General features: G+C 30.1%; 4 protein-coding genes across 11 annotated transcripts; all 4 read left to right on the top strand.

Moving 5' to 3' along the window:
- The first annotated feature begins 723 nt into the window (after nucleotides 1–723).
- Nucleotides 724–6,525, top strand: LOC108475088 (zinc finger BED domain-containing protein RICESLEEPER 2-like). The gene is made up of 13 exons (XM_017777087.2): nucleotides 724–1,431; nucleotides 1,511–1,588; nucleotides 1,965–3,862; nucleotides 3,986–4,020; nucleotides 4,131–4,245; nucleotides 4,410–4,463; nucleotides 4,687–4,838; nucleotides 4,941–5,023; nucleotides 5,108–5,219; nucleotides 5,406–5,498; nucleotides 5,616–5,696; nucleotides 5,860–6,089; nucleotides 6,205–6,525. Exons 3-13 carry the CDS (start codon nucleotides 2,344–2,346, stop codon nucleotides 6,359–6,361), a joined length of 2,631 nt encoding a protein of 876 aa, XP_017632576.1. The 5' UTR covers nucleotides 724–1,431; nucleotides 1,511–1,588; nucleotides 1,965–2,343; the 3' UTR covers nucleotides 6,362–6,525.
- LOC108475089 (protein NLP6-like) lies at nucleotides 772–2,261 on the top strand. Its single transcript, XM_017777088.2, has 3 exons — nucleotides 772–1,431; nucleotides 1,511–1,588; nucleotides 1,965–2,261. The coding sequence occupies exons 1-3, from the start codon at nucleotides 772–774 to the stop codon at nucleotides 2,259–2,261; spliced, it is 1,035 nt and encodes a 344-aa protein (XP_017632577.1).
- Nucleotides 6,526–7,024: 499 nt separating the features above from the next.
- On the top strand, nucleotides 7,025–7,607 carry LOC108475086 (pentatricopeptide repeat-containing protein At5g16860-like). Its single transcript, XM_017777086.1, has 3 exons — nucleotides 7,025–7,200; nucleotides 7,242–7,304; nucleotides 7,406–7,607. The coding sequence occupies exons 1-3, from the start codon at nucleotides 7,025–7,027 to the stop codon at nucleotides 7,605–7,607; spliced, it is 441 nt and encodes a 146-aa protein (XP_017632575.1).
- A 5,400-nt stretch (nucleotides 7,608–13,007) lies between these two features.
- On the top strand, nucleotides 13,008–21,581 carry LOC108474502 (uncharacterized). Of its 8 annotated transcripts, none has more exons than XM_053026078.1 (14): nucleotides 13,008–14,425; nucleotides 15,491–15,540; nucleotides 16,060–16,707; nucleotides 16,860–16,904; nucleotides 17,255–19,040; nucleotides 19,179–19,213; nucleotides 19,301–19,418; nucleotides 19,495–19,620; nucleotides 19,718–19,887; nucleotides 19,987–20,069; nucleotides 20,193–20,304; nucleotides 20,480–20,569; nucleotides 20,684–20,764; nucleotides 20,863–21,092. In XM_053026078.1, the coding sequence occupies exons 1-12, from the start codon at nucleotides 13,285–13,287 to the stop codon at nucleotides 20,519–20,521; spliced, it is 4,356 nt and encodes a 1,451-aa protein (XP_052882038.1). In that variant the 5' UTR covers nucleotides 13,008–13,284; the 3' UTR covers nucleotides 20,522–20,569; nucleotides 20,684–20,764; nucleotides 20,863–21,092. The 8 variants fall into 8 exon arrangements, with proteins under 8 accessions (XP_052882038.1, XP_017631939.2, XP_052882036.1 ...); XM_017776450.2 differs by having other exon boundaries at nucleotides 17,231–19,040; nucleotides 19,736–19,887; XM_053026076.1 differs by having other exon boundaries at nucleotides 17,231–19,040.
- The last annotated feature ends 246 nt before the right edge of the window (nucleotides 21,582–21,827 follow it).

The raw sequence follows: 21,827 nt of genomic DNA, 5'->3' as shown, positions 1-21,827 counted from the left end.
AAATTTAACTTTTATTAATATATATAATCCCTCATATAATCTTTTTTTAAAACAACTGTCACATTTAACTTTTCCCAAACATTTTTTTATTTTCTATTAATCCTCATAGTAGTGTGCAAATTGCAATTAAGCTGTCCATGGCCATAGGTCAAGTGGCCCGCCTGACCTGATTGGTCCGGACCAAATTGAGAGTTAAACTGGGTTTGGATAAAGAGTTTTTTATCCATATACTGGCCCAATTTAGCCTGAATTTAAATAAAAAAATTTATTTAAATTTAATTATAAAAATATATTTTATTATTTTTAAACTATTAGGTGGGCTGTGCAAGGGTCAGGCCTTGACTTTGGATTTTTTTTTAAATTCTTGATTCAAGTAATGGACACTTCATTATGATATAATCTAGTTTTAATAACTTAGTTGTATGTTTTACTTACAGAAATTTATTATTTTAATATTAATATAAAATAAAATAATCAAAATATGGAAATTAGATTGCTAATCTTAATTCTTTTATCTTTTCACAAAATTAGTTTCATTAAAATTTAAGATTAATGAAAAGAATTAAAACATATTTAATGAATGATTTTCATGAAATTAAAAAATATATTTAAAATTAAGATTTCTCTTTTAAAATAATAATGTGGTTTTCAATGTTCAAACCTACCTTCTCTATTGGAAAATGCAATGTACCTTACTAATACACTCAACACTTGTTGGTAGAACGATAAATTTGATATATATGTAAAAATTAATTTAATGTAAAATCTAACATGTTGGAAGAAGTATGTTTTAGATATGAGCTTCCAGTGGCTTTAACATGGGCTTGTGAGGCTACTACAGATAAAATTATGTTGGATGGCAAGAAACATACTCTATTCATGGAAAGGACTTCTTGTTATGCAAGTAATGAGGGGTCTCAATGTTTCATGGAAGCATGTGCAAAACATCATATTCAAGAAGGGCAAGCCATTGCTGGGAAAGCATTCCAATCAAGTGCTAACTTTCATTTCAAACCAAGTATTACAAAGCTTATGAAAAGTGACTATCCACTGTTTAATGCTGCACAGTTGTTTGGTAGCCATGCTGTTGTTGCTATCTGTCTACAAAATCACTACATCATTGGTGATGTTTATGTAGTAGAATTTTATTGGCCTGAAATTGAAAGTGAGAAATCAGAATCTTTAGCACTTGATATCTTCAGTGACTTGAAAAATATGAAGAAAAAGTTTGTAACTATACGAGTTGGAGGTAATGAAGTTGGATTCGAGAGAGAAGCCATTTCAACCACTCTGCAGGGGACAATGCATATGAGAAATGCGCAACCAGCTTCATCCACCAATGATTTACTAAGCTCAAACACAACATGGTCTTTGAATGCAGTTCAACAATGTGATGTTCATGAAATGGAAAGACATGGGCTTGTTGAGCAGGTATGTTATGTTACATTATTGTTATAGACTTGTAGCATTCTAGTTCATGTGTATAATGAATAACAATATTTTCTTTTAGGTAGAATCAGCTCCCTTTAGCACACCCAATCCCATGAGTTATGGAGGAGTACTACAAACCCAAGGGCCTCATAAACAGGTAATCATTTCTATATAGTTTGTCTAACACTTGAAATCTGATTAGTAGGATAAAGCCCTAGAATATGTAAAGGAGAAACATATACTATCAATTATCTTGAATATTGTTTTTAAACAACACGAATGTAGCTTAAGTGAATAGCATTAGAATTAGTTGCCTGCCACTTTTTTTCCTTTTTCTTTTAAAAGAAGAAGGGTTTGGCTGATAGACTGTCAACATTATATTAACATTGTATGCTTATATATTTAATGTAGTGCTGCATGCCTAAGCTAAGTATTCAAATGATTATATATAAATTTGAGAGCTTTAGCTATTGTAATGTGCTTTGAAGTTTTATTATAGACAACTTATTCTTAGTTTGTCTACTTTTTGAAAGGAAATTGGTGATAAGGATTTCATTTCTCAGACTGTATCCATTGGTGACTATGAGATTGTGAAAGCATACATGGAGACCTGTAAAGTCCCACGAACCAAACGGAGAAAGTACTCGTCTAAAGTTTGGCTGGATTTCGATAAGTTTGAAGTGAATGGAAAACAAGTAGCCAAATGTAAACATTGCAATAAGGATTTTACAGGGTCAAGCAAGAGTGGAACCACACACTTGAAAAACCATTTGGAAAGATGCCAAAGTAAGAAAATAAAAAAATCAGGAAAGGCAGTTAAGCACATCTGAAATAGGTGATTTGATCACTCGGGATAGTGATGAAAGCAACTTCACATTCGATCAAGAAAGGAGTCGCTTGGATTTTGCGAAAATGATTATCAAGCATCAAAGTCCATTGGATATGGCTGAACAAGAGTTCTTTAAGATTTTCGTGAAAAATTTACAGCCAATGTTTGAGTTTCAATCAAAAGATATTTTATTATCTGACATACATCGCATCTATAAAGAAGAAAAGGAGAAACTTCAGTTATATTTTGATCAGCTTGCTTGTAACTTCAATTTGACAATCAGTTTGTGTAAGAACAACCACGGAAAGACAGCATATTGCTGTTTGATAGCACACTTCATTGATGATAATTGGGAGCCAAAAATGAAGATTATTGCCTGCAAAGCTTTGGAGCATATCTATGACACAAAGGCTTTAAACGAAATTATTCAGAGCTCGGTTTTGGAGTGGAATATAAGTAAGAAAGTATTTTCCATAACTATGGATAACCCTTTTTTGAATGACGATATGTTTCAGAAGATAAAGGAAACTTGTTTTAGTGACCAAGGTTCGTTTCCTTCAACTCACTGGTTCATCGGTTGCACTTTCATTGAAGATGGTTTTCGTGAGATGGATCTAATACTTTTGAAATTAAGAAAATCCATTGAATATGTAAGTGAAATAGCACAAGGAAAACTGAAATTTGAAGAAGTTGTAAATCAAGTGAAGCTACAAGGTGTGAAATCATGGGATGATCTTTCTTTAAGGTTGGATTCAGACTTTGGTGTGCTTCATAGTGCCTTGGAATCAAGAGAAATATTTTGTCAACTGGAGAAAATTGATGGCAACTTTAAATTAAACCCATCAGTGGAGGAATGGGAGATGGTACTAGCTTTCCACAGTTGTTTGAAATGTTTTGATGATATCGAAGGAACTCAATCACTTACTGCAAATTTGTACTTCCCAAAGCTCTGCAACATATATAAGAAATTTCTTCATCTGGAAAAGAGCAACTATCCAATTGTTACATTGGTGAAGAGGAAATTTGACTACTATTGGAGCTTATGTAATTCGGCATTCGCTGTTGCAACTATTCTTGATCCAAGGTTAAAGTTTAAATTTGTGGAGTTCTCATATACTGAGATTTATGGCCATGATAGTAAGATGCATTTGAACAGATTTCATAAAGTCCTCACAGATGTTTACTATGAATATGCCAATGAAGCCAGAAATCTGTCTAAATCTACTTCAGACTTGGATGATTCCAATTCTTCAACAACAGAGATTGTTAATGATTGTATTCTGGAATCTTTCAGTAAATTTGCATCTGCAAACAACTTTAATGAGGTGGCCTCATGGAAATCTGAGCTTGACTGTTACTTGGATGAGCCGTTACTTCCCTTGGATGGAGCCTTTGACATACTTTACTGGTGGTGTATTAATACTAAAAGGTTTCCTACACTAGCAAAGATGGCTCGAGACTTCATTGCAATGCCAATATCAATACTCGCACCATGTTTGAATTTCAATGCCATGATCACAAATCCAACCTACAACAACTTGAATCCTGAGAGTATGGAAGCTTTAGTATGTAGTCAGAACTGGTTGAAAATTCCAAAAGAAAGTAAGTCTAACTTTTAATTTGTTTTAGATCCTTTCATTTTATTTTATTGCACTTCACTTGGAGGGTCTATTCTTTAGAGTTACATTATCTTATCACTTAATTGAGTTCATTTTGTTATCACAGATGATGGAGAAAATCATGGACCAATGCAAAATATGGTAGGTATTACATATGAATTATGATTAGAAAATGATCTCGATTGAATTCTTTTTCCTATACTATGACTAAGCTGAAGAATGAGTTACCTTAATGCATTTTCATTAAATAGTATAAAAGGAAAAGGAAGATGGAAGACCACTCTAATGTGGTAAAAGTTTCTAAAAATTGGAATCGAGAAGAAGCTAATAGTAGTGGAGACATTGCCAAAGGATCCATCAAAAATGGTAATTGAACCATACTATTGCTATCTATTGTGTTACTTGGATTCAAATGTGAACTTTGATGTGGAAATGTTTTGGACAAGAGTATTTCAAGAAGGATGAAAAGATCTTTGTTCTTATTTAACTTGAAATGCCAAATGGTAATCCGCTTGTTGTTGAAAAAGCAGAGAACATAGAAGCTTCAGTTTGCAATCGAAATAGGTTGGAAATATCAACAGGAAGTAAGTTCCTTATTTGATCGTTTTATCACTTATCTAGTTCAGTTTTCCAACCAATTTTTTATCTACTCCTCATCTTGAACTGAATCTAAAAGGTGTGTAAACAGTGATAAGTTGCAAAAATTGATATTATGAAGAAATTAGCAGTGGAAACAACTTAAAGAATGTTTCCCTTTTAACATTGGCAATGGCTCAATCCATTATTAAGCAAAATTTCTTGATACAGAACCTAATCATGGAAGAAACATTACTGCCTTAATCGAAATTCCAAAAGATGACTCACCATTCAGCAATAATAAGTCAGGTCAGTTTCAAAGCTTGTCTTCTGAGTCTGATAACGAAACAACATTGAAGGAGCAAGGATCATGGTGTAAAGAGGTTCATACTTCATTCCATTCCTTAAACACATCTCTTTGCTGTTATGCATATATTAAGGCTTTTACATCTAAGATTTTTCCTTTTTTTTAAATTCTTCTTTAGGATGTTCGGGCATATTTAGTCTCGAGATTTACAGGCAAGGAGAATAAACGACTAAATAGATGGCAAACTAATGAGTTGATTGGGTATGTGCTAGCTTTGATAAGTTAATATTGGCATATGAAGTGATCATTATAATCTAACTATACATTGAAGTTTATATTTCACAGAAAATTGATTGGACGAGATAAGGAGTTTTGCTTAATGGGTGACAAATTAGCACCTTTACTCATGGTGCCCCATGGTGATGAAACTCGAAAAGAGTATTATATTGATGATTGTGTAAGTAATGATCAATTTTTTAGAGATATGGGCATAACCTAATTTGGTAATCCATATATTCATATAATTTTCATAATTATAGAACTGTGTTGTGTATTAATTATGTATTTTCTCATGCATGTTCGAAGTTATCAGGTAGTATGAGTTGGAAATAAACAAATGTTGTTAATTTATTATGGTATGCAGGTCGTTAATACATTCTTCAAATTACTTAAGAAGAGATCTGATAGATTTCCAAAGGCATACATTAATCATTATTCATTCGACTCTCAAATAGCTGTAAGAAATTTTATCTTGCACGAGGAACTATATTGATATTTCGAATTGAAATTGTTAGTATTTTATATCAAATACTACATATGGTACAGTTTAACCTATATATTTTGCAATCACTAGACTTGCTTGATACAAGGATCCAGATCAGAACATGAAGTATTAGCTTGGTTTAAAGCTAAGAAACTAAGAGGTGCTCATAAAGTAAGCTCTTCAATTTTTGCTATATGCTTTGTAATTGTGATAAATTACATTAACTATTGCAGTAGAAAAAACCCAAATCGAAAATATCAACAGCAACTTAAATCCTTGATTGTAACTAACAAAGATGGATGTAATCTTTTTTGCTTTCTTTTTGTGATTGCAGTTGTTTTTACCATTGTGTTTATCAGCCCATTGGGTTCTTTTCTATGTTAATACCAAGGAGAAGAAAATTTCATGGTTGGATTCAAATCCATCGTCTCGAATAATGTCTAATAATGTTGAAAAACAAACAATATTACAATGGTTCACGACCTTTCTACTGCCAGAGTTTGGTTATTATGATGCAAATGAATGGCCATTTCTAGTGCGTACTGATATTCCAGTGCAAAAAAAGTAAGTATTCGTCTATTAAAATCTATACATTTTGTACCTTTTATTTACTTATTATCTTACCTTTACTTATTATCGTACCTTTCTTTTTTCGTTTCTCTTGTACTACAATGTAAAGCTGGGTTGATTGTGGGGTATTTGTGATGAAATATGGTGATTGCCTTACGCATGGTGATTTCTTCCCTTTCACACAAAATGACATGGTTCATTTTCGACGTCGTATCTTCCTTGATATATACCGTGGAAGATTGTATGGTAAAATTAGACAAGTTTGATGCCTTGTTTTTTCTTTTTTCTTACTTTTGTGAAACCTGACCGCTTTTTATGCATACATGGTACTTTTATCCTCAGTTTATACTTACTTTCTATGGTTAAAGGTGAAGAACAATGTAATTAAAAATATGACTTGACAATAGAATAAGCTTTTGCCAATTTTAAAGTTGAGTTATGATCATTTTCCTGTGCATTTGAAATAATTTTTAGTTTATTGCTCTTTAATCTCGAAGGACATTGAGCTTGAGGTGAAGCAATTGATCACATTTTTTGGATGGCATTAAGTGTTTATCCAGCCACCATTAGTATTTCATGGAGATTCTTTTTTCAAGTTACAAGACAAGATGATTTGGGAATTGTGGAGAGCTTAATAATGCATGATCTTGCATTGCATGCTCTGTTGCTGTGACTGAATGTTGCATCACAAGTTGACATTTTTGCTCCAGTTAAGTGGTGTTAGCTCGTATCATTGCATATGAATTCGGATATGCATCAATACAGATTCAGTTCATTTCAGGTTGTGACAAAAATAGGAATTTGGATATGATGGTGAAACTTTGATTGACAACTCGGTTCCTAACATGCATGCAAAGTCACTGCAAAGTGTGGTGACATTGTCTCAGCTCGATGAGTATTCGAAATGGTAGACTTTCTTGTGGACATTGATGATTGTTGTGTATACTCAGCATGGTTACCCTTCTGAAGCATTGGATTTATGCAATAGCTTGTTAAGAACCGATCTTAAACCAAATGAAGCTATCATTACCAGCATACTCTCTGCTTGCGCTGATTTGGGGTCGCTGAGCATTAGGAATGAGATTGAACTTTATGTGATCAACAGGTCCAGACCTCATTGGTTCACATGTACTGTAGATGTGGTAGGATAGACAAGGCAGAAGTACTTGGAGGAGTGTTATATAAAGATTTAGCTGTTTGGATTCCAAGGTAAACGGTTATGCGATTCACGGAATGGGTCATCAGATGCAGATAACCGAACCTTGCAGCCTACATCATGTTGTTTTCATGAGTATATTATTGGCTTGCAGTCATTCAAGGTTGGTGGAGGATGGATTGAAGTACTTCAAAAGCATGAAAGATAATTTCGGAATAAAGCCCGGTATAGAGCATTATACTTGCTTGGTCGATCTTCTTGGTAGAGTGGGTCACTTCAACTTGGCTTTGAAAATTGAAAACCATCCAAGAGATGCCTATGCAAGTACAAGCTCAAGCTTGGGCTCCATTGCTTAGTGCATGTAGGAAACACCAGCAGTTATTATTTTACAACGAATTTTTTTAATGTATCACATTTTCTTCTTATGTAAAAAAAAAAAAAAATTAAATCTACAACATTTCTCGCCGGGACAATACAACTCTTGGTTTCCGCCAATTTGGAACATATAAATTTGAAAAGTTATATCAACTTTGAAAATTTGAAATTTTATATATTTGTAAACTTAATAAAATATATATATTTTTCTTTTCCTCCACCTGTTAAAAATAAAATGGTGGTGCCACCAATGACATCGGGGGCACCTATCAAAATAGTGCCACGTCAGAGTTTAATAACAATTAAATCGTCACGTAAACGGTTAATGTTGACCATAGTCAACTAACGACCACGTCAGCATATCCGTTAAAAATAAATCAATTTGACAAAAAAATAAACGTTTGGGGTTAAAGTGCTCCAAAAAAAAAGATAAAGGGCCAAAGTGACCAAACATTCAACCATTAGGGGCCATTTTTGGCATTATGCCTATATTTTAATAAAATTTGAATTTTAGTTTTGTATTTTGAAAGTTTTGAAATTTAATCTCTATACTTAAAAATTAAAAGTTAAGTTCTTTAACTTTTTATTTACAAACTTTGTCTATTCATTAAAATCTTAAGTATTTTCTATCAAAATTTATCAATTTGAAATGTTGATTAGGCTATCATCATGTGATAACGCTTATGACTGTGTTGAAATATTTTGATAGAAATTACTAACGATGATAAAAGTAGGAGATTGAATTTTTAACTTTTTAAGTGCAGGGATTAAATCTATTTTTAACTTTTTAAGTATAGGGATTAAATCTCAAATTCTATCAAAGTACAAGGACTAACATCATATTTTAACCTAAGAAGAAGTAGAACTCTAACTTCATATAACTAATTAACCTAGGTTAAAGTCTTTCAATTCTTTCAAAGTATAGGGATTTTCCAGGTTCAAGTCTTTCAATTCCTCCAATTCCTCCAATTCCGACTCTGTAAGCTAATGATCATCGCTTCTAAAGTAAAATTCTTTGTTTAATTCAAAGGTTTGATCATTGATGCAAAAATAAATTTCAGTGTTTTTTAATAAATTAGTTATAGTTATCGACGATTGCCAAGTAACGTAATATCTTCTTACCTTCCGTTGTTGACAAACAACCCTATAACGACCACTTAAGAATTTAATTTATCAATAGCTTTAAAGAACAAAAGAGACCTAATTCTAACAAACAAATGCACATCAAGGTTTATTTAAGTTAGATTGCATGCTCACATTACACAAATTATTATGCAATCGTCACAATTATTAGAAACCAATTGATCGACTAATTATCTAACTCACAAAGCAATTATTCTAAGCTTTCATATACTGGTCATATATTTAACAATCTTGAACAAATGTAATTAAATTAAAAGACATGCAAATACCAAAAAACATAGAAAAAATTAAGAGCAATTAAATCTCACAACCTGTGGAATCGAACTTTAAATATTACTTTAGCTAAAAAAGAGGAATTTAGCAAGTCATAAAGAAAATCAAACACAAAGCGAATTAAAATTAAAAACCGAGATCCTTCATCTCTATTCTAAGATCTTATTTATAGAGTTTATGGAGTTTTCATTGATTTTAAACTAGGGTTACAAATTAGCGTGAGTTTGGATGGGCAGTAAGGTGCGGTGTATTTAGCTTACTTTTTCTTTCACGTTACAATATTGCTACAATATCTAATCTCACCGTTACTATTATTTTTAGAGTAACACAGGTAAATATACCATTCATCCAAACTCACACTTAAATTTAAATACTCGAAAAGACAAAAGTAACCATTCATTTTAATTTTAAAATAGCAAACAGACCCACAAGACATGAGACTCGATGAGAGGGGGTTGTGACTAAGGGTATTCAATCGGTTAACCGACTCGAAATAACATTAACCGAATTAACCGACCTTTTAAAATTTTTAACCGTTACCCGAACTGAAATTTTTTCAAAAAATTTAACCGAACCGAAAATTATTTTTTTTTAATTTTTGGTTAAAATAAGTATAAAATTAACCGAATTAATCGAATTAATCGAATTAACTGAATTACCCAAATTAACCGAATAAACCGAATTATTTGTATAAAATTATATGTTTTTTATTTTTATTTTTATTTTTAGATTTTATTTTTATTTATTAAATTATTTATCTAAATTTTAATAAAAATGCAAAAATAAAAAAAGAAGTCAATGAAAATGAATAGAAGATGGAAAGTGGGAGGAAGTGTAGAAATACACTAAACTTTGGGAGAATCTTTTTGCAGAAAAACAAAACGTAGAAGTTATCCACTTGAGACTTTGAGAGACCATGCCTACTCTTTTTCTTTTTCTTTTCTTTTTTCTAAAAAGAAATTTATTATTTAATATTTTAATAGTGGTTTTTAAATTTTACAAGTGAAATTAAAAAATTTATCATGTCTTTTATTTATTTTTAGTTTTTAAAATTATTTTGAAATAAATAATAATTTGGCAAATAATTAAATCCAAGTGGAAGCCAAAAATGAAGAAGGCTGTATCACATTATTTCCAGGAAGCACAGGAAAAGAAGAAAATCCAAAGTTGAAACAGTGTATTCCGCGTGGGGTTTCTCCATCAATCAATGACGCGCCATTGCTTTTACTTTGGAATAATTTAACATAATTTAATTTTTTTTAATTTATTTTAATTTGAGAATTTAATAAATTTTATTTTAATTCATGTGATGACATGATAATATGATATCGTGCTATGTTATCACTTAAAGAATTTTTATTTACTTTTGTGGTACGTTTTTTTAATTTTATTTATACAAGTAACCTTAGTTTTACAAATAATTTTATGGATAATTTTGTTGTTGTCCTTTCTAGTTTAGTATTATATTAAATAATCATACATTCTAATAAAATTTAGAGTAAACTATTTGGGTGGTCACCCAATTTAAGATAAGTTTTATTTTGGTCACTCAACTTCAAAAACATTCAATCTCATCACTAAAGTTTTCAAATTTTAAAATTTTAGTTACCCACAGTTAAATACTTAACGAAAAGCTGATACGGGCCTATTTTTATTGATCTAATAACAAATTTAACCCTCCAATATTTATATATTTTATTAATTTGATCCTAAATTTAAAATTTCAACAAATTTAATGTTCAACGTGTTCAAAAAATTGTATTTAGTTCTAATTTAAAAAACTCAATTAAGCTGAATATTTACAAAATTTATCAATTTAATTTTAATTCAAAAGTTTAAAAGAAGGAAAAATATTTAAAAGTTCAAAATATGTACGGAAGTTCAAAAAATTCCATACGTTACCCAAGAGAAAAGCTTCATTCTTTTTAGTTTTTGCTTTTGAATAAAAAATCTAAGTGATTTGTATTTTGAAAGTCAAGGAGATTTTTTTTCCTAATGTGATAACTTTCTTATTATTTGATTGAGAATGGAGTGTCGAGGACTGATCATAACAGTTTTTTAAATATTTTTCTTCTTTTAAAATTTTTGAATTAAAATTAAAATTAACAAATTTTGTAAATGTCTAGGGCTAACTTTATTGTTTTTTTTAGAATTAGAATTAGATGAAAATTTTTGTAAACATTGAGCGCTAAATTTGTTGAATTTTTAAATTTAGGATCAAATTAATAAAGTGCAAAACATTGGAGGGCTTAATTTCTATTAGACCAATAAAAATAGGCCTGCATCAGCTTTCCATTTAGTGTTTAACTGTGGTGACTAAAATTTTAAATTTTGAAAATATTGATAATAAAATTAAAAATTTTTAAAATTAAGTGACTAAAATAGAACTTACCTTAAAATTGGGTGACCACCTAGTTAATTTACTTTAAATTTTATTAAGGTAGCCTAATGTGAACCAAATATACTTAGAAGTAAGGTAATCGAGCCTCATAATAGAGTTGGATTTGGGGCGAGCCTATATATTGTTTGAATATTATATATAGTTAGTCAAATTTGACTCGATTTAAAATATGAATTTCAAAATTTATTTATGTTTATAAATAATTAGTCTAAATTATTTAATACGTCCATATTACTTTTTATATTATATTTATTTATTATTAAGTAATTATATATTTTCTAGTATTTTTATTTTATTAAATTTTTAAACATAAAAATCTAACATATTAATTAGCATGTTCCACAAAAATTCATTAAGCTTAATTTTAATCATTCAAGTTATTATTAATTATAGTATATCACATTCATTAAGTTTCATTTTTCATATTTTGTCGAGCCATTTTACACCATCTATATGAATATCCTATATCTATCTACCATCTTAAACTAAAAATTAACAAAAAATTGAAGGAGAAGGCTTTCTAACCTTGATGGATGATACATGGACATGGATAACACATAAAAATTAAATTAATAGTAATATATAATATAAACATTAAAAATGTTAATATGATTACATATAAAATTTTAATAAATAAAAATATATAAAATTTAAAATGGGTTTGAGTTAATCATTTACAAAATAAGTAGACTTTAATAAAATTTTAAGTTCATATTTCAGACCAAATCGAGCTTGAACATATATAAAATCAAATTTTAATTTTACATTATAAAATTTTGTAATAATTTTGAAAATTTTAGAGATATATATAAAAGTAGCACTAATTAGTATTTATATTATATTTCAATTGGAAACCATAGGAATTGGGAAGAATAAAATAATAAATTTAAACTCTTGAATTAATTTTTAAATAAAAGATAAATTTGAAAATTATATATGAATTTTGATTTAATGCATAATTATATACATAAATTTTAATTTGATACAATTATACATGTGAATATTTAATTATGGTTCAAATATATACTTAAAATTTTAATTTTAACTTAATTATACATATTTAAAGAAATAAATACATTAATTTATTTTTATATTAGATAAATATAATTATTTATATATACAATATATAAATATAAAATAATGTTTTATTAATAATTAATGTATAATTGATGTAACTTAAATAAAGTATAAATAGCACATACTGTAAGCAAAAAAGCAATGTGTTAGGTGATGATTAAAATAGGAATAGAATATGGAAAGTGGGAGCAGGTGTACAATTAAAATATCAAATTAAAATTTTTCGAGAATCTTTTTGCAGAAAAAGTTATGCCACAAGTGACCACGCCTAGTCTTTTTTTTTTTTCTTTAAACAGAAAATTATTATTTAATATTAAATTATGACACACGCTAACAATTATGTAATTTATTTATTATAAATTGATATAAAAATAAATATAATCATGTAATTAATATTTTTGATAAATTATATTTTTTTAGATAAAAAATTTTAATACAGGTGGAGCAGGCGAAACCTAAGTTTTAACATTTTTAGAATACAAAGTCATCACGGATCAAAATTGTGAAATTCTAGTATTAATGTAGACAAAAAAAAAAATTTGAGAGACTAGGTTGAGATATTATTTAATTTGCAGGCAGGTCATTTGTAGGAAGCAAAAAGAAAAGTCAAAATATAAACACTGAGTATTCCGCGTGAGTGTTCAATGACGCACTTTTCCTACTGCTTTTGCTTTTCCTGAGTCATCATCTTGCTGCCTTCACTTACTTTTCTACCATATTTCTCTTCTGCTTTACCCAAACTCTGTTGAATCTCACCTTCTTTCATGGCTTCTTCTATTTCTGACACCGCCTTGAGATTGTTACTATCCTGCGCTAAAGCTATTGAAGATGGGGATCTGAAAAGCGCCGATGCGCTCCTTCACATCATCTTGGTTCTTGCTGATGAGAGACCCTACTTATATGAAAGCAGACTGGTGAAATACTTTGCGGACGCTCTGGTTCGCCGAGCCTACGGACTGCATCCTGCTTCTTCCTACAACACTTTCCCGGGGAATCCTGCACCATATTATCATTATAACGGCTACCGTATTAATGACATCATAAAAAAAGTTATCGATGATGCTTTGATGGGAAACAGGCGATTGCACCTCATTGATTTCTCCATCCCGTATGAAAATTTTGAGGGTTCAGTTCTTCGTACACTACCGACCTTCTCCGGCGATCCTCTACCCGTCCGTGTAAGTTACATTCTTCCACCATTTCTGAAAAAATACGTAGAGTCCTTCAGCCAAATGGAGTTTTTGACTAAGGATGCCATGAATCTTAATGTAAAGTTGGAGGCTGAGTTGAAAGTGGTTTACGCCAATAGTTTGGCAGAAGTGGATGAATATAAATTAGATTTCAAAAGAAGAAGAGAAGATGAAATGGTGGTGGTTTACTACAAATTCAAACTTGATAAGTTGCTAACAGATGGAAAAGCAATGGAGAGAGAGTTGGTAAGATTGAAGGAGATAAATCCGACGATTGTAATCATGCTAGACTTTTATTCTAATCATACCCACTCCAATTTCTTGACATGTTTGGAGCATTCTTTTCAGTATTACTCCAATACTTGCACATTCTGGTGTCGGTATGGCATTTTTTTATATTCGAAGTATGAGTGGGAGTGTAACAGAGATGCAAGTGAAGGTAATAATATAATTAGGCGGCACCAAACGTTGAGCGAATGGCAACGTCTCTTTTCAATTGCTGGTTTTACTCGAATTCCATTAAGCCACGAGAAAGATGATCTTATAGATTTTTTTTTCTTTGACGATAGTAGTTTTTTAGAAATAATGAGGGAGGAAGAAGAGTGTTTGATTTTAGGTTACAAGGAATGTCCAATGTTTTTCTTATCGGCATGGAAACCCAAAGTTGAAGATGGACACTTCAATTCCATTTCCACTAACCATCAGTTTGGACAAGGTATTTTCTTTTTCTTCTTTTCTTTTTTTAAAAAAAAATTATATAACAATTTCATAATTGAATTAATGGTTGAACCAACCAAAATATTAATTTATTGATTGGATGCAATTCAAATCATCTTAAATTATATATCAATTTTTATATAAATTTTTATTTGATGCATTGAAAATATATAAATTTCTATGTTAATTGCCAACCATATGATACATCCATACTAAAATAAATTATTTTAAAATTACTAAAATAAATAAGTTAAAATAAATTGTTTTAATCTTCTATATTTTTTCACTCAATTGAGCCTTTAAATGCTAAAATTTCACTCAATTGAAGGATTTTCCTATTAAAATTAACAGTCAATTATTAAGTGGTAATGGTTATCCTTTTGTGTTATTTTCACCACATGGCATGGTAGGATTGTGACACATGGTGAAAACTAATTTTATTAAAATAATAAAAATTATAATCATTATAAAAATTATAAAAATTATAAAAACTATTTTAAAAATACAAAAAAATATATTGAAAATATAGAAAAGTGCACAAAATGATAAAATTATTATAAATAAAAATAAAATAATTAAAAATTGCAAAAATATTAAAATTAAAATTTATATAAACTGCAAAAAAGTAAATATAGTAAAAATATGAACAATATTTAAAAATATAGAAGATAATTAAAATTTAATAAATTAATAAAAAAGTATAAATATTATAAAACAAATTAAACTAAGGTCAGAAAATAAGTTGAGAAGTCCAGTGACAACTAAGGTTGTATATAAAACTGTAGATATTTCAAATATTTGATATAATTTTTATTTTTAAAATTTTCTATTATTTGTTGAATAATTTTTTGTAATTTTATACAATTTTGTTTGCATTTTTAATTTAAAATATATATTGAGGACATTATTGGCTTTAATGACATTATTAGTAGTAAGTTGAATTAAAGAGAAAGTGACCAAATTAATAAAGGTTGATTCATTTGTCCTTTCCTTCACTTATTGTTATGTTTTTATGTTTATTTGACTAATTATAACATTTTCATTGAATGGAATATGTTTGTAGGTTTCAATCCAAATCCTCTGCCTCTTCAACCTCTTCAACCTTTTCTAGAGGTATTACCTTTACATTTAACCCTTTTTTTTCATACAAAATAATTATTGTTCATTATTGATAAATTTTAATCATATTAAAAACATAGTGTAAATATGTCATTATTGTACATTTGGGCCAGTCGGCTTGAATTTTTTTTACAATAAAAGTATAATTTTATTTAACTTTAATTATAAAAATTAAAATATTAATATACTCATATTTGAAATATTTTAATTTTTAAAATAGTAAAATGAACTATTTTAGGTAGTCTAGACTTGACTCAGATGAACTTTCGTCTTTTTTTTTGGTTCAATCCAACTTCAACTTATGAACACCACTATGTAAGAAAAAAATCAAATTTATTTGAATAAGTATAATTATGACATTATGTGTTTTAATTTGTTTAAAATTATGAATAATTGACTGGAAAAAGCCACTTTTCAAATTTAATTACCTTTATCAAATTAAAAGTACAATGTCAAAGTTTTTTATTTTAAAATTTATTTGTGGTAATTGTTTCTTATTTAATAATTTTACAGGGTTTCGCATTAAATCGATTAGCTGCTTTTACTGAGATACATGACATATCAAAATATTTATGTTGTAAATATAAGCTTTCATTAGCTTTAACATCGGCTTCTAAAGTCAACAATATGAATAAACCTTTTTGGGGTCCAAACAAGGAATTTCCTTTTTTTATCCAAAGTAATTCTTGTTATGTGAAAGATCTCAAATCTTATCAATTTATGAATCATGTAGTAGAGGTAATTAATAGCCTCATTATTGAGAAAGCATTTGAATCAAGGGACGGCTACCATTTTGAACCATCTATTACTAAGCTTGACCTAGAATACTACCCATATGCCCTAGTAAAGAATTATAACATAGATGTTGTTGTTGCCATCTGTCTACAAAATCGTCACACAAGTAATGAAGTTTATATAGTACAATTTTATTGGCCTCCAACTGAGAGTGAAATATCAAAATCATTAGCTCTTAGAATCTTCGATGACTTAAAACATATGAAGACAACGTTTGTATCAGTAAAAGTTCAAGGCACCGAAATTAAGTTCCAAGAAGAAGCCATTTCAAGCATTCCTACATCTTCAAACACAGCAATGCCTTTGAAAATAGTTGAAGAAGCAAGGAACATTGATGCAATAGAAATAAATGGGCATATTGAGCAGGTAATTACATTACCTTATATATTCTTATATTATTTCAACACTGAATTAATTATGGATTAGCATTTATGGGTCTAATATGATAATAACATTTGCTCTAAGAAGGGGGTGGTTCTTAATTTTGACTCTCCGATTTCTATACATTTTCATCAAAGGTTGTTGCAGCTCCTTTTAACACACTAGAAGGGCCTTATAACCAGGTAATTATTTATTTTTTCTTGTTAATGTCATAGACTGGAAATCTACCCTGTCTAAACTAGAAATCTAGTTTTTTTTTTTAACCTAATTAGTTCCATAGAAACTAAACGGAAAAACTTACATCAAGTATGCAGCTTAACAAAATTAATTTCACAGTAAATCTAGTTACCTTTTTTACAATATTGGTGGAATATCTTTTCAACATTGTATTAATATGTTCTGCGTAAATATTGCATACATATGTAGTATCAAATAGATTTTCCCTTTGGATAAAATCTTGAAATCATATAAAGTAATATACATGATTTATTATTCTCATTTTTCATAGATTATTTTCAATGGTGACTCTCAGATTGGGAAAACAAAAGGAAACAAGCAGAGAAAGTCGTGGTCTAAGGTTTGGGTGGACTTTGATAAGTTTGAAGAAAATGGAAAACAAGTAGCCAAATGTAAACACTGCCCCAAGGTGCTTACAGGGTCAAGCAAGAGTGGAACCACACACTTGAATAACCACTCGAAAGTATGTCCTGGTAAGAAAAAACAAAATCAAGAAACCCAGTCGATACTTCCAGTTGATACCAATGAAAGAAGCTCAACGTTTGATCAAGAAAGGAGTCACTTGGATCTTGTGAAAGTGGTTATTAAGCATCAATATCCATTAGATCTGGCTGGTCAAGAAGCCTTCAAGAATTTTGTGAAAGGTTTGCAGCCAATGTATGAGTTTCAATCAAGAGATAAATTGTTATCTGACATACATCGCATCTATAATGAAGAGAGAGAGAAACTTCAGTTGTATTTTGATCAGCTTGCTTGCAAATTAAATTTGATAGTAAGTTTGTGGAAGAACAATCATGGAAAGACTGCATATTGTTGTTTGATAGCACATTTTATTGATGATGGTTGGGAACTAAAGATGAAGATTCTTGGCTTGAGGAAATTAGAGCATGTATATGACACAAAGGTCGTAGGCGGAATTATTCGGAGCTTTGTTTCGGTGTGGAATATAAGAAAGAAAGTATGTTCCATAACTGTGGATAACTCTTTTCTGAATGATGGTATGGTTCATCAGATAAGAGAAAATTGTGTTCGTGAGCAGGGCTCCCTTTCGTCAGCTTATTGGTTCATCAGTTTCACACTTCTTGAGGATGGGTTTCGTGAGATGGATAGCATACTTTCAAAGTTATGGAAATCCATTGAATATGTCACTGAAACAACACATGGAAAACTGAACTTTCAAGAAGCTGTAAATCAAGTGAAGCTACAAGGTGGGAAATCATGGGACGAACTTTCTTTCAAGCTGGAATCAGACTCGGACATACTTGATAGTGCCTTGAGATCAAGAGAAATATTTTGTAAGCTGGAGCAAATTGATGACAATTTTATGCTAAACCTATCAATGGAGGAATGGGAGAAGGCAGCAACTCTACAAAGTTGTTTCAAATGTTTTGATGATATCAAAGGAACTCAATCCCTTACTGCAAATTTGTACTTCCCGAAGCTCTGCAACATGTATGAGGAATTTGGTCAACTAAAAAAGAGCAATCATCCGTTTGTTATATTGATGAAGAGGAAATTTGACAACTATTGGAGCTTATGTAATGTGGCTTTCACTATTGCAGCTACTCTTGATCCAAGGTTAAAGTTTAGATCCTCATGTGATGAGACCTATGATCTTGAAAATACGATGAAGCTGAGAAGATTTCGTAAAGTTCTCATGGATGTTTACTTTGAGTATGCTAATGAAGCCAAAAATCTGAGTGCATCATCTTCGGTCTTGGATGATTCCAATTCTTTAACAGCAGAGACCACAAAAGATTGTATTGTGAGCTACTTCAGTAAATTTGCATCTCCAAGCAATGTTAAAGAGGTGGCTTCACAGAAGTCAGAGCTTGACTGTTATTTAGAAGAGACTTTGCTTCCCTCGGATGCAGACATACTTGGTTGGTGGCGTGTTAATTCTCAAAGGTTCCCTACACTTGCAAAGATGGCTCGTGATTTCCTCGCAATCCCAGTATCAGTTTCCGCACCATGTTCGAATATTAGTGCTATGACCATAAATCCAGCCTACAGTAGCTTAGACCCTGAGAGCATGGAAGCTTTGGTATGCAGTCAAAATTGGTTGGAATCTACAAAAGAAAGTAAGTCTAACTTTGACTTTGTTTAGACCCTTTCGTTTAGCTAGAGTTTATCATTCTATTTTCCTGCACTTCAATAGAAGGTCTACTTTTTAGAGTTACATCAAGTTTTCACTTATATGAATTCATTTTCTATCACAGAAGATGGAGAACATCATGAACCCATGCAAAATATGGTACTAATATCCATTCAATTCTTTTTCCAACAACATGGCTAAGAATTTCAAAAGATTGGATTACATTAATGCATTTTCATTTCACAGGATAAAAGGAAAAGAAAGATGGAAGAGAATGGCACTTCAACTGTAAAAGTTTTCAAAAACCGGAATCATGAAAAAGCTAGTAGTAATGGAGACATTGCTAGTGATTTCAACAAAAATGGTATTTGAACCATACTTGCCATTATTATCTGTTTTGCTACTTAAAATTGGTATTAATTGAACTGTTGAAATGCCAGATGGTAGTCTATCTTTTGACAATTGGATGGAGCCACAATGTTCTTCTTCAGAGTCTGTTGGTGAAAAAGCAGAGATCATGGAAGCTTCGGTTCGCAATCGAGATAGGTTGGAATCGTCAATAGGAAGTAAGTTCTTATGGAGAAACTAGTAGTGGAGACAAATCCAAACTACTTAAACAATGGTTTCCTTTAACATTTGGCAATGGCTCGCTCCATTGTTAAGCAAAATTTCTTGATACAGAACCTAATCATGGAAGAAACATTGCTGCCTCAATCGAAATTCCAAATGATGAACCATCATTCAACAGTAATCAATTGGATGAGTTTCAAAGCTCATCTTCCGAGTCTGATGATGAGACAACATTGAGGGAGCAAGGGTCATGGTGTAGAGAGGTTCATACTTTATTTCAATCTTTTTTATATATATTCCTTTACTTTTTATGCACATATTAGTGTTCTTACATTATAAATTTTATTTTCTTGTTCTTGTAGGATGTTCGGACATATTTAGTCTCAAGCTTTACAAACAAGGAGATAAAAAGATTAAATAGATGGAAAAAGAGTGAGTTGAGTAGGTATGTTACTAATTTTGATTAGTTAATATTGGAATAAGAAGTGATCATTATAATCTAACTATATATATTAGAGTTTATGTTTCAAGGAAAATCTAACTATAAATTAAAATTTACTTTTCACAGAAAATTGATTGGACGAGACAAGGAATTTAAATTAGTGGGCAAGAAACTAAAACCTTTACTCATGGTGCCTTATTGTGATGAAACACTAATAGAGTATTATATCGATGATTCGGTAATTACTTATTACGTGATTGAGCCATAAATTAGTTTTTTAATTAGTATATTGTTATCATTTTTATAATTATAATTAATGTTATGTTTTACTCATCTTCAAAGTTAATAGTTCTGCAATTTAATATTTTGATTGAAGATATACTAATGATATTAATTATTAATGTTACACACAGGTCGTTAATGCTTTTTTAAATTGCTTAAAGGAGATCCGATAAATATCCAAATGTATACATCAAAATTATTCGTTTGATCCTCAAATAGCTGTAAGAATTTTTATCTTGCCAAAATTATTGGTATTTTAAAATGAAATTATTAGTATATTATATAAAATTATATAAAGAGAGTAACATTTAACTTGTATATTTTGCAATTACCAGACTTGCTTAATAAAAGGATCCAAATTAGAAGATGAAGTATTAGGTTGGTTTAAAGCTGAGAAGTTAAGAGGGGTCCATAAAGTAAGCTCAAATTTTCATCATTATAGCTTGTGATGTAATTTGGATTTAAATCGTTGATCATATCTAACTGTAATTCTTTTTTTTATTTGTTTTTGTAGTTGTTTCTACCAATGTGTTTATCAGCACATTGGGTTCTTTTCTGTGTCGATACCAGAGAGAAGAAGATTTCATGGTTAGATCCGATACCATCTTCCCGGATAAAGTCTAATAATGTCGAAAAACAAATAATATTACAGTGGTTCACAAGCTATCTACTGCCAGAGTTTGGTTATAATGATGCAGATGAATGGCCATTTGTAGTGCGTACTGATATTCCGAAGCAAGAAAAGTAAGAATTCATCTTTCAAAACTTACAAGTTTTCTATATTTTATTTACTTATTATCTTACAATATTTTTTTTTCATTTCTTTTACTACAACTAAAGCTCGATTGATTGTGGAGTATTTGTGATGAAATATGGTGATTGCCTAACGCATGGTGATTTCTTCCCATTTACACAAAAAGATATGATTCATTTCCGACATCGTATCTTTCTTGATATATACCGTGGAAGGTTACATGGTAAAAGATAGACAAATTTGCCACTTGTTTTGGAGCTGAAATTCAATGGATGTGTCTTTTTCTAAATGTTCTTTTATTGTTAATTTTGTGAAATCTGACCCTTTCATGCACATATAGTATTTTCTTTCTTAGATTTATTTAAATCTGACATTTTTTATGTACATAGTTTTTTCGTCCTTAGATTTATACTTATTTTCTATCGCAATTGAAATAACGTTGAGCTTTTTGCACTTTAATTTAGTTCAAGCTTAAACAATTGACTCCATTTTGGATGTTAAGTTTTTATCTTTCTCCTTCCATTGTTCATGTTTTGGAGGCTAAATTTGTTATTAAACTAATAAAAACAAGTCTGTGTTAGTTCTCTCATTAAGTATTTAATTGTGGGTCATTAAAATTTTAAATGTTAAAAATATTGGTAATGAAGTTGAAAGTTTTTGAAATTAGTTGATCAAAATAAAACCTACCCTAAAGTTAGTTGATTAATATTTTAGTCATTATTTAC

The sequence above is a fragment of the Gossypium arboreum genome, chromosome 3 (assembly GCF_025698485.1).
Source record: "Gossypium arboreum isolate Shixiya-1 chromosome 3, ASM2569848v2, whole genome shotgun sequence".
NCBI classification, from domain to species: Eukaryota; Viridiplantae; Streptophyta; class Magnoliopsida; order Malvales; family Malvaceae; genus Gossypium; species Gossypium arboreum.
The sequence above is the reverse complement of the archived record's forward strand: the minus strand, read 5'-3'. Positions and strand labels throughout refer to the sequence as shown.

Bases quoted from the DNA above. Each gene is read 5' to 3' on its own strand.
- LOC108475089 (XM_017777088.2), top strand. From the start codon at position 772: ATGTTGGAAGAAGTATGTTTTAGATATGAGCTTCCAGTGGCTTTAACA. The intron at 1,432-1,510 runs GTATGTTATGTT...ATTTTCTTTTAG, and splicing joins GACATGGGCTTGTTGAGCAG to GTAGAATCAGCTCCCTTTAG. The intron at 1,589-1,964 runs GTAATCATTTCT...ACTTTTTGAAAG, and splicing joins CCCAAGGGCCTCATAAACAG to GAAATTGGTGATAAGGATTT.
- LOC108475088 (XM_017777087.2), top strand. From the start codon at position 2,344: ATGATTATCAAGCATCAAAGTCCATTGGATATGGCTGAACAAGAGTTC. The intron at 3,863-3,985 runs GTAAGTCTAACT...TTGTTATCACAG, and splicing joins GTTGAAAATTCCAAAAGAAA to ATGATGGAGAAAATCATGGA. The intron at 4,464-4,686 runs GTAAGTTCCTTA...TTCTTGATACAG, and splicing joins GTTGGAAATATCAACAGGAA to AACCTAATCATGGAAGAAAC.
- LOC108475086 (XM_017777086.1), top strand. From the start codon at position 7,025: ATGATTGTTGTGTATACTCAGCATGGTTACCCTTCTGAAGCATTGGAT. The intron at 7,201-7,241 runs GTCCAGACCTCA...TAGATGTGGTAG, and splicing joins GAACTTTATGTGATCAACAG to GATAGACAAGGCAGAAGTAC. The intron at 7,305-7,405 runs GTAAACGGTTAT...ATTGGCTTGCAG, and splicing joins TTAGCTGTTTGGATTCCAAG to TCATTCAAGGTTGGTGGAGG.
- LOC108474502 (XM_053026076.1), top strand. From the start codon at position 13,285: ATGGCTTCTTCTATTTCTGACACCGCCTTGAGATTGTTACTATCCTGC. The intron at 14,426-15,490 runs GTATTTTCTTTT...ATATGTTTGTAG, and splicing joins TAACCATCAGTTTGGACAAG to GTTTCAATCCAAATCCTCTG. The intron at 20,070-20,192 runs GTATGTTACTAA...TACTTTTCACAG, and splicing joins AAAAAGAGTGAGTTGAGTAG to AAAATTGATTGGACGAGACA.